We start from the raw sequence: 11,127 nt of genomic DNA, 5'->3' as shown, positions 1-11,127 counted from the left end.
TTTGTAAGTTTATTGTATTTATTGTAAATGTGTTGCATATTGTATTAGTCTGCCCAGGACTGCCATAACAAAATACTTCAGATTGGGTGGTTTAAACAACAGAAACTTGTCTTTTCACAGTTGTCTTTTCTGGAAGTCCCAGATCAAGGTGCTGGTCCGTGTGATTTCTGGGGAGGGCTCTCCTTGGCTTTCCGATGGCCCCCTTCTCTGATGCAGGCGCGGGGGAGAGCAGGCGAGCCCCTGGCGTCTCTTCTCAGAAGGACGAATCCTGCTGGATGAGGGCCCCACCCTCAGGACCCATGTAACCTTAATGACTTCTGTAGAGGCCCCATCTCCAAATACAGACATGCTGCAGTTAGGTCTTCAGCTATTTAGGGAGACATAAACGTTCAGGCCGTAACTCCTATCAGGTGTATTAAGTATGTTCACCCCTGATTTTAATAACGTTCTCACTGGTGCTTTGTGGCTGCAGTACAGTTGAAATCATAATGATTTAGACTCTGTATTTCAAGTTTATCTCATTATGTACCTACCGTCTACCTTGCCCTGACCTAAGTGCTTCTTTGCAATTTTCTCACATCCTTACAACCACTTACCAGGTAGATATTTGGCAGAGAAGAAAACTAAAGCTTAGATTTCCCCAGGTTACAGCCAGCAACAGAGGATAAGATTTGAAACCAAGGCCTGCATGGCTGCCAAGCCTTGCCTCGTCTGTGGCACTCTGGTGCTTTAATCAAGTTGGATTAACTAGTGGCTCTCTGGGTACCTAGTGAATTCTATTTCCCATCTTCCCAGGATGGCTTCTAGGCAAAGTCCAGAAATTACTTGTGGCAGCTAATGCAGGCGACAAGCCCCTAGGTACAGAATAACCAAGTCCCCTAGAGAAACTGGCAACGTGTACACAAAGAAGTAGACAAAAATAGTGCAGCATTGTTTGGAAACAATATTAGTCAAATATAAAGTAAATCATCAAGACTATTAGGCAGCAGTTAGCGACTGACCTAAAGCCACACGTGTCGACATGAATCTCAGTACTGAACAAAAAAGCAAGGGGCAGAAGACTCCAATAGAGTATGGGGCCACTGACACACTGCTGTAAGACTTTCAGAATAAACATCTGAAGGTTATGATGCCAGTGTGTCTGCAGGAAACTTGGTTAGGTGTCTGGGGGAAGACTGCCTCTGCTCTGAGCTCACGCAGAGAAGGGATGAGGACTTCAGTCCACCAGCAGAATCGGAGCACTGCCACCTCTGCCTACCTGAACAGACCACACCCAAAAATTACAATGCAGGGTGAATTCATGGCTCACCAGCTTTCTGACCTGGAGGTTCAGAGGATCCCTGGGGAGGCATCCGCATGGACGCAGGTGGGAGGACCTGCTCAACGTGGGCGCTATTCTGCATTGTTTTTTCTTTTTTTCTTTTTTTTTTTTTTAAGACGTTGTCTCGCTCTGTCGCCCAGGCCGGAGTGCCGTGGCGCAATCTCAGCTCACTGCAAGCTCCGCCTCCCGGCTTCAGGGCATTCTCCCGCCTCAGCCTCCCGAGTAGCTGGGACCACAGGTGCCTGCCACCACGCCCGGGTAATTTTTTTTTTTTTTTTGTATTTTTAGTAGAGACGGGGTTTCACCATTCACAGGATGGTCTCGATCTCCTGACCTCGTGATCCGCCCGCCTCAGCCTCCCAAAGTGCTGGGATTACAGGCTGAGCCACCGTGCCTGGCCTCTGAATCATTTTTTCTATGTCATTTTTACTAATGGCCTTAAACATGCCTCTGATCCTAGCATTCTTTTGTGGCATGTTTACATTCAGCATCAGAAGCTGTGAGAATGCCTACAGCGCCCTGATGAGGTTCGGGTGGCACTGGGTGGCCTGAGATACCCTGCAGAGGAGGCACTTTGGAAGGCCGAGGCGGGCGGATCACGAGGTCAGGAGTTCGAGACCAGCCTGGCCAACAAGGTGAAACTCCGTCTCTACTAAAAATACAAAAATTAGCTGGGTGTGGCCGGGCGTGGTGGCTCACGCCTGTAATCCCAGCACTGGGAGGCCAAGGTGGGTGGATCACCTGAGGTTGGGAGTTTGAGACCAGCCTGGCCAACACAGTGAAACCTCATCTGTACTAAAAATACAAAAATTAGCTGGACGTGGTGGTGCATGTCTGTAGTCCCAGCTACCTGGGAGGCTGAGGCAGGAGAATGGCTTGAACTCGGGAGGTGGAGTTTGCAGTGAGCCAAGATCATGCCATTGCACTCCAGCCTGGGCAACAGAGCAAGACTCCACCTCAAAAAAAGAAATGAGCATTTGGAAATTTATTCTCCTGAGCAGTTTTCATGCAGCACAGAGGCAGCAGTTCCCATAGTGAACAAATATGGGATTGTATGTTTCAAGAGGAAAGCGGTCAAAAGATATGCAAACGGTTGACATAGTTTCCTAATAACCTTACCATTTGTTCTTTAATAGAATTTTCAATGCCAGCTTGCACCATTAAGTCATTGACATTCTTCTGTAAGTCCTCAATGCGATTTCCCATTTCTTCCAGTACAGCGTTAAGGAGCTCTGCGTAGAGCTGGAGTCCAGAGCCGCCGAAGCACAGCCAGGATGTCCTCAGAGAGCCCACCTCCCATGGCACCTGCCATCACTGTGCTCATGGCAAAGCCATGGCAGATGCAACTTTTGAAAAGAGGGAACCAACGACAGGCCTAGTGTCCATGCAAATCAGCTTCTTTCCCTGAGTTTTCCTCAGTGTGTCCCTTTAACCTTTAAACCGTGAGCTTAGAAAACGTGGCTCCCCTTGCTTGGACATGGATTTGGGGACAGGAGATTGTCTGGTATATTTTAGTCAAACTCTGGGTGTGTAAAAATAAATATAATGGAAATTAACTCTTTTTTGTTTGTTCGTAGGGTCTTGCTCTTCCCCCAGGCTGGAGTGCAGCGGTGTGATCACAGCTCACTGCAGCCCTGAACTCCTGGGCTCAAGCCATCCTTCTGCCTCAGCCTCTTGAGTAGGTGGGACTATAGACTACCACCCAGCTGAAATTAACTCTTTAAAAAACTAACATTCGTATGGTTTAATTTTATGTTTAAGACTCATTTTTGTTCTGTGGGAGCCCATTTACAAAATCAAAAGTTGCAAGCACACAGTATTTAAGGAATATATTTAATTGTGTAGCATGAGCTCAAATTGGGCAAGTCTTGGGGCAGTTGTGACCCTTATCTAGATTTGCTCCAACTCCAAAAAAAATTCTATTCTCATTCTGTTTGATTTCATGTTTCTAAGACAAAACAGTGAGTTGATGAAGTTAAACTAAACAAAACAAAGTTTGGGAGAGCCGTATCTCGGATCCTGTGCTTCAGTGTTATGTTCTGTGGGGTCTATGGTCTAGGGTGCACTGTCCGGTTGGGGACTGATGGAAGCCCCACTGGGAAGTGTTACATGTTTGTGTTTTTGTCTTTTATACTTGCTGCACAAGACATCCTGTGTTGCCAGTCAAGCAAGAGGTAGAGCTTTTTTTTTTTTTTTTTTTTTTTTTTTGAGACGGACTCTCGCTCTGTCACCCAGGCTGGAGTGCAGTGGCGCGATCTCGGCTCACTGCAAGCTCCGCCTCCCGGGTTCATGCCATTCTCCTGCCTCAGCCTCCTGAGTAGTTGGGACTACAGGCACCAGCCACCACGCCTGCCACATTTTTTGTATTTTTAGTAGAGACGGGGTTTCACTGTGCTAGCCAGGATGGTCTCAATCTCCTGACCTTGTGATCCGCCCGCCTTGGCCTCCCAAAGTGCTGGATTACAGGCGTGAGCCACTGTGCCCAGCAGGAGGTAGAGCTTTTGCTACAGGTGAGGGGTAATTAACACATCAGGAAGCCACATAAAAGCACAGAAGTAAATACTGGGAAATCCTAAGTAAATTATTACCTACTACTAGCAGACAACAAAAAGATACTCCATGATAATCTACCAGTCCGAAAGAATCACAGCATTTGTTAAAGGTAGAAAAGGATATTTCTGAGGTTTAATGTTGCAGTCAGAGCTTGAAAATGTTCCTGAAGTTCCTGAAATAGATTTTCTGCCTGAAAAAATAAACCGTAAGACAATTGAATAAATATTTACTGTTGGCATATGAGTTGTTTTTTTTTTTTTCTGAGACGAAGTGTTCCTTTGTTGCCCAGGCTGGAATGCAATGGCGCAATCTCAGCTCACTACAACCTCCGCCTCCTGGATTCAAGTGATTCTCCCACCGCAGCCTCCAAGTAGCTGGGATTACAAGCGTGTGCCACCACGCCCAGCTAATTTTTTTACTTTTAGTAGAGACGGAGTTTCACCATGTTGGCCAGGCTGGTCTTGAACTCATGGCCTCAGGTGATCTGCCCACCCTGACCTCCCAAAGTGCTGGGATCACAGGCATGAGCCACCACACCTGGCCCACATATGACATTTTAAATATCATGGGATAAGCCCATCCATAAGTCTGTTGACTTCTGACAAAGGTGCTAAGGCCTTTGGATTCAGAGGGAAAGGAAAGTCTTTTCAACAAGCAGCCCGGGAACCATGAGAGGGCCACGTGCAGACAGGGCAGGGACCCATCCCCCTCCTCACACCACACACCATGAATGCAGGAGGATCACACACCTTGGCCCAGAGCCAAGAGCATAAAGCATGCAGAAGAGGACGCAGGACAAAATCTCGTGACCCTGCGCTCCTCAAGAATTCTTATGAAATTACTTACCAGGTCATACAGAAATATCACCATTGCTACTGAAAGCGTTTCCTGTTTATATACTGCTTTGTAGTTTACAGACTGACGTCCCACACCATTCATGGTGTAATCTACTCCTTACCCTGCAACTGTGTCCAGGGTGAGATGAGAACAGTGAGGCTGAGAAGCACAAAATTCTCCCAGCTGGGGGTTCAAGATCCCAGTGAGCCCCACGTACCGTGGTGTGAATCTAGAATCCCGTGGACATAGGAAGAGGCCCCGCCTCTGAACCATGCCAGGGCTTTCCACCTTTGTCAGGAAATTTACGTTGGGGCTTGCACAACGCCCAACACATTCCTTCAAATTCCAGGTCTCTTCCTCATAGCCAGTCCTCTTGTGGGCCTGGAACTCTCTTGGCAAGTAGGAAGGGCGGGGGGCGGGAGAATTTCCGGGAAGAGGCCGGAGCCCTGGGCGCTGCGACACTCGTGGGTCCCCTTTCGGGCACCCTTTGGCCCAGCTGTTTCCCCACCGACCTCGACCTCAATGCCCCCCAGTACTGCAGGGCTCCCCCCAGGACCTCAGGGCCCCCCGAGGACCGCAGGGTCCCCCAGGACAGCAGGGTTCCCCCTTGCACCTCAGGCCCCCCCAGGACCGCAGGGTCCCCAGGTCTTCAGGGCCCCCCCAGGACCACAGGCCTCCCAGGCACTCAGGACTCCTCAGGACCACAGGACTCCTCAGGACCGCAGGCCCCCCAGGAGCTCTGGGCCCCACGAAGACCGCAGGGCACCCCCAGCACCGCAGGCTCCCCCCCCCAGGACCTCAAAACCCCCCAGAACCGCAGGGGCGCCCCCAGCACCGCAGGCTCCCCCCCAGGACCTCAAAACCCCCCAGAACCGCAGGGGCGCCCCCAGCACCGCAGGCTCCCCCCCCAGGGCCTCAAAGCCCCCCAGAACCGCAGGGGCGCCCCCAGCCAGAGAGAAGCAGGAGTGGGGGAGGGGCTCACCGCGTCCCGCAGCGCGCGCCCGCCGGGGGCTTCAGGGCCCCGCACGTCCATGTGGACCGCGGGCCGGGGGCGTCAGGGGGGGTCCCGTGGGCCGCGCGGACCCGGCGCGAGGTGGCGACAGCTAAGCTCCGCGATTCCTGCGTGGGCCGCCGGGAGGCCTCGGGCGGAGCGCGCTGCGTTCCAGGGCGGAGGCGGAGCCGGAGCCGGAGCAGAGAAGGCGGGCGCTGCAGCTGCAGGGACGCGATGTCACTGAGGGGCCGCCTCGGAGGACTGGTCCGCGCCCCCAGGCTGCGTGGCTTCCCGAGCCGAGCCGAGGCCCCGGGACGGCCTCGGCGGAGCCGCCTTACTCAAGAGGGCCTGTGGGCGCCACCGGCCACCTACACCCCCAAAATGCTCCGCACGGGCAATGCATGGGCCTCGGTCACCCCTGCTGCGTTTTTCAGAGACGGGGGCTCGCTCTGTGGCCCAGGCTGGGGTGCGGTGGCGACTATGGCTCCCCGCAGCCTCGACTTCTCGAGCCCAAGCGATCCTCCTGCCTCGGCCAGGCCAGTAGCTGGGACCACGGGCGCGCGCCACCAGGTCCGGCTAATCTTTTTTATTTTTTGTAGAGACCAGATCTTACTATGTTGCCCAGGCTGGTCTCGAATTCCTGGGCACAAGTGATCCTCCTGCCTCGGCCTCCCAAAGTGCTGGGACCGCAGGCCTGGGCCACCACGCCGGGCCTTCCCTGGCCTCTTTCACACACCTGGGTTGTGGCTCGTCACCTTGTGGGTGACCTCCCAGGACGGTGTTTTAGGGTCACCGGTCTTGTTGCCGTGTCTGTACCCCTGTGCAGCGCTGTGGGAACAGGGCTGTGTCTGGTCACCGCAACATCCCTAGGGCACAGCCCAGTGACCACACCTGGAAGCTCTGGTGTCTAAATTGCGGATAAATAAAACACAGCCACCCAGCATCACCGCTGTGGCGTGACGGTTCCCACCAGGTTACTTCAGGGCGGATGCCTGTGGCCTGAACCCCAAAGCCAGGCGGTGAGTCCAGGCCACGGTGCCCAGCGAGGAGGAGCAGGTGTCCCTGAGAACCCAAACAGCCTGGAGGGGATGTGAGAACCAGCACAGAGAGCAGGCCCATCACACAGACGGCGCAAAGAGGCAGAAAATTAGCTCAAAAGCAGCTTAGGGACAGAAGCACGCTCATCTCTAGAGTTGTCCTGCTGCCCACGAGTGCCCCACATGTGAGTCCTAAAAAACTCACCTACTCACCAAGCTGGACTCTGCCCAGTCATTCTTTGGTCTCTCAGCAACTCCCACTTTAGGGTAAGGTTTTAAATGTGATTCTCGGTTTTTCTCATTACAACAGGTCATCAGGAAAACACAAACCAAAACCACAATGAGCTCCCACTGCACCCCACCAGCATGGCTAGAATCAGAGAGACAAACGTTAAGTCCGTGAAGCGTGTGGGGATTGTGGCCGCGCACCCAGCCGGTGGGCTGTGAAAGGCTGCAGTGCTGTGAAAAAGTCGGGTGGGTCCTCAAAAGTGAAGCAGTTTCCACAGGGCCCAGCCGCGCCACCCCTAGGCATATACCGAAAGAAACGAGCGCGAGTGCACCAATTCTACTGCAGCATCAGTAATGCTCAAAAGGTGGAAACCACCCAAACGTCCACCTCTGATAAGTGGGTAACAAAATGCAGATGATAGAATATTCCTCAGCCACACAAAGGAGTGAGGCGCTGACGCACGCTACGAAGCAGGTGGGCCTCAGCAACAACGCTGGGTGGCAGAGGCCAGGCGTGAAGACCCTGAGTGGTAAGTCCATGCGCGTGGAGAGTGGGAACAAGGTCACGAAAACGGAAAGTTGACTGCTGTTGGTGGGGGCTGCAGGGACGAGGGAGAGTGCGGAGAGACTTAGGAGATCTGGGGTTTCTTTGTGGCGGGACAAAAATGTTCTAAAATTAGATCGTAAGAAGGTTTCACAACCCTGTGAATATACTCAAAACTGTTGAATTATGCCCTTTAAATGGGTGGATTTTGTGGTATGTAAATTACATTTCAATGAAGCTGTTAAAATAATTTTTTAAAAGCATGGCCATTTTGCCACTTTTTGTGTGCTTTTAGCATCCTCCTCTTTTTTTCTGTCTCTGAGAGAGGCTGAGATACAACTTAGTTGTAGGGGCCAGTGTGGACGGCTGAGAAAGACGCGGTGTGGGTGGAAAGTGGCTGCTGTACTGTGGCTCCCGGCCCACTCCCGGGACCATTCTGGCCTAAGGAATCCTGCCGGGCGGCTTCTGGCTTCTCAGGAAAGCCAGTGTGGGTGGCTGCTGAGGAGGAGGAGGCGGGGCCAGAAGATGCCACAGTACAGGATGGATGGCCTGCACCCAGGAAAGCCTGCCTGGCATGGGAGGCAAGGAGTACAAGCCGGTGGTGTTTCCATCAGAAGCACACCTCAGTGTCAAGAACCAGAAGTCGCTCAAGCTAACTTAAGGGAAAAGCAGGAAATCACGCCTGTAGAGAAGAGGCAGACTGGTGTCAGCGGGCTGGTGTCAGCCCCTCCAGGCTCTTCAGAGAGTGCTCATCTCTGGAAGCGGAAGGAGATGGGCAGTGGTGCCCCACGGCAGGGCCACGACAGGGTTCCTCATCAGCCCACAGACAGCTTTCCTAACCACAGAGAGCTAAATGAGCAGGGAGCCAGTCAGACTGCCCTCCTTCCTCCCTTCCAGAAAGTTCTAGAACGTCCACTCTTCCCTTACTCTGCAGGCACTGAGCTCCCAGAAGCTTTACTCCAGGGACAGCCCAGCATCAAGCTCACGGCTTCAGGGGACGGCTCCCTCGTGGTGGGGGCAGGCGCAGACCCAAGGGCTTTCAGTGTCTCCAGGGCGGGGCTGCTCCTTGGCTGCTGCTCCCCCCTTATTCGGGCAGAGCAGGGGCCACAGAGCTCTTGACAGCACTGAGCTCACCAGTGATAAAGTACTTCGGACACCCGTGAAGGCAGACTGGCGTTGGGACTTTGGAGAGCTCGTGGGCACCCCGTGGAACCCGTTATCTCCAGATGTTGACTGGCTGACTCTGGGTGCAGGTTCAAGCTGGGCACCCTGTCCTCACGGGCTATGCGTTCCTAACCACAGACAGCTAAACGAGCAGGGAGCCCCAGCGGCCCACACGAGCCTGGAACTGGCCATGCAGAAGACGAGACGAGCCTGCCTCTGACCTGGGAACGCCTCTCTCCTCTGCAGCCGGCATCGGCCAGGCTCATATTGGGCCGTCCCTCCAGCCCTGGCTGCTTTTTCAGGTCAGGCTTCTGGGACAGCCCGAGTAGGACCACCCAGCATTGCTGCACACAGCAGCCCTAGGCCTCACCGAAATAGGCCGGGTGGTCTGGGGAGATGACAGGACTGTCTTTCTTTTTTTTGGGGGGATTGGGTCTTGCTGTGTTACCCAGGCTGGAGTGCAGTGGTGCAATCATAGCTCACTGTAGCCTTGAACTGGGCTCAAGGGATCCTCCTGCCTCAGCCTCCTGGGTAGGTGGGACTACAGAGGCACACCACCATGCCCGGCTACTATTTTTTATTATTTTTCTAGAGACAGGGATCTCCCTATGTTGCCAGGGCTGGTCTCAAACTCCTGGGCTCAAGTGATCCTCCCACCTCGGCCCCGCAAAACGCTGGACTTACAGGAATGAGGCCACACTGGCCAAGGACGGGCTTTCGAGCAAAGCTCTTCAGCTGGATCTGATGGAGACAACACAGTGAAGGGGTGGGTTGCCCCTCCACACCTGTGGGTGTTTCTCGTTAGGTGGAACGAGAGACTTGGAAAAGAAAGAGACACAAAAGTATAGAGAAACAAAAAGGGGGTCCAGGGGACCGGCGTTCAGCATACAGAGGATCCACGCCGGCACCGGCCTCTGAGTTCCCTTAGTATTTATTGATCATTATCGGGCATGGCAGGATAATAGGATAATAGTGGAGAGAAGGTCAGAAGGTAAATACGTGAACAAATGTCTCTGCATCATAAACAAGGTAAAGAAAAAAGTGCTGTGCTTTTGATGTGCATATACATAAACATCTCAATGCCTTAAGGAGCAGTATTGCTGCCAGCATGTCTCACCTCCATCCCTAAGGCGGTTTTCCCCTATCTCAGTAGATGGAATATACAATCGGCTTTACACCGAGACATTCCATTGCCCAGGGACGAGCAGGAGACAGAAGCCTTCCTCTTATCTCAACTGCAAAGAGACGTTCCTTCCTCTTTTACTAATCCTCCTCAGCAAAGACCCTTTACGGGTGTCGGGCTGGGGGACAGTCAGGTCTTTCCCTTCCCATGAGGCCATATTTCAGACTATCACATGGGGAGAAACCTTGGACAATACCTGGCTTTCCTAGGCAGAGGTCCCTGCGGCCTTCCGCAGTGTTTTGTGTCTCTGAGTACTTGAGATTAGGGAGTGGTTTGAGGTTAGGGAGTGGTGATGACTCTTAACAAGCATGCTGCCTTCAAGCATTTGTTTAACAAAGCATACCCTGCACAGCCCTTAATCCATTTAACCCTGAGTTGACACAGCACGTGTTTCAGGGAGCACAGAGTTGGCGGTAGGGTTACAGATTAACTGCATCTCAAGACAGAAGAATTTTTCTTAGTACAGAACAAAATGGCCCTCTGCTCAAATTCTAGAATGCCAGTATGGACTGCGGGTCTTCAAAGTGGTCTCCTCTACCTTAGGAACACAGCAAGAAAATGACGTGCATTCTTGATTTCACAGCTACTGGAGGAGTCATTGGCCAGATCGGCCTAGCAGTTGTTTCTTTTTGACCCGATAAAATTATTTTTAGAATAGCTCTCAGTTTTCCTGCTCATGTTTGGCTTAGGATAAATATAGAAATTGTGCCTTCCTCAGCATATGCTGCCTGGGTGGCGCATGAACTGACAAAAGAGAAACTGCTGAGCACTAGCCCAGGATGAATAATTGACCATGGGAATCTAAATATTAAAGAATATTAATATGTATTCTGAAGTTACAGAAATTAGCCAGTGTTTCCCTGGTGTGAGGACAGACAATTGGGAAGAAAACAGTCTGGGTAAGACTGAAATAGCTAATTACGAGAGCAAAGATGCAGACCACAAGAGCAGAATGTAGATATGAAACAAAGCTTTAAATTAGAAAACCAAAGTTTTATTTTGGATAGTTGAAAACATCCCAGTTCAACCAAGTGTAGGATGCAGCTGTCTTTATGAAGCATGGGTGCCCATGGAGGTGCCCAGTTGCCCCTCGGATCCAGTGTGAATGGCCTTGTTTCTAAGGCCTTAAATCTAAGATGCTGCTGATTTTAGGGTGCACTGTTATTACCAAGAAAGGGAGAAATGCTGCCAATTAAACTGTTAAGTTCAGTTTTTATTTTACACTGATTGAAAGAGCTCTTTTATAATTATTGATGCTGGTTGATGGAT

The 11,127-nt window shown here is 51.9% G+C and overlaps 1 protein-coding gene across 1 annotated transcript; it reads right to left on the bottom strand.

Moving 5' to 3' along the window:
- HSBP1L1 (heat shock factor binding protein 1 like 1) lies at positions 1–5,939 on the bottom strand. The gene is made up of 4 exons (XM_054460433.2): positions 5,694–5,939; positions 3,998–4,064; positions 2,441–2,535; positions 1–367 (listed from the first exon to the last, which is right to left on the bottom strand). The coding sequence occupies exons 1-4, from the start codon at positions 5,742–5,744 to the stop codon at positions 356–358; spliced, it is 225 nt and encodes a 74-aa protein (XP_054316408.1). The 5' UTR covers positions 5,745–5,939; the 3' UTR covers positions 1–355.
- Between the last annotated feature and the right edge of the window lie 5,188 nt (positions 5,940–11,127).

Source organism: Pongo pygmaeus, chromosome 17 (genome assembly GCF_028885625.2).
Source record: "Pongo pygmaeus isolate AG05252 chromosome 17, NHGRI_mPonPyg2-v2.0_pri, whole genome shotgun sequence".
Classification (NCBI taxonomy): Eukaryota; Metazoa; Chordata; class Mammalia; order Primates; family Hominidae; genus Pongo; species Pongo pygmaeus.
This window is presented reverse-complemented; position numbering and strand designations above follow the sequence as displayed.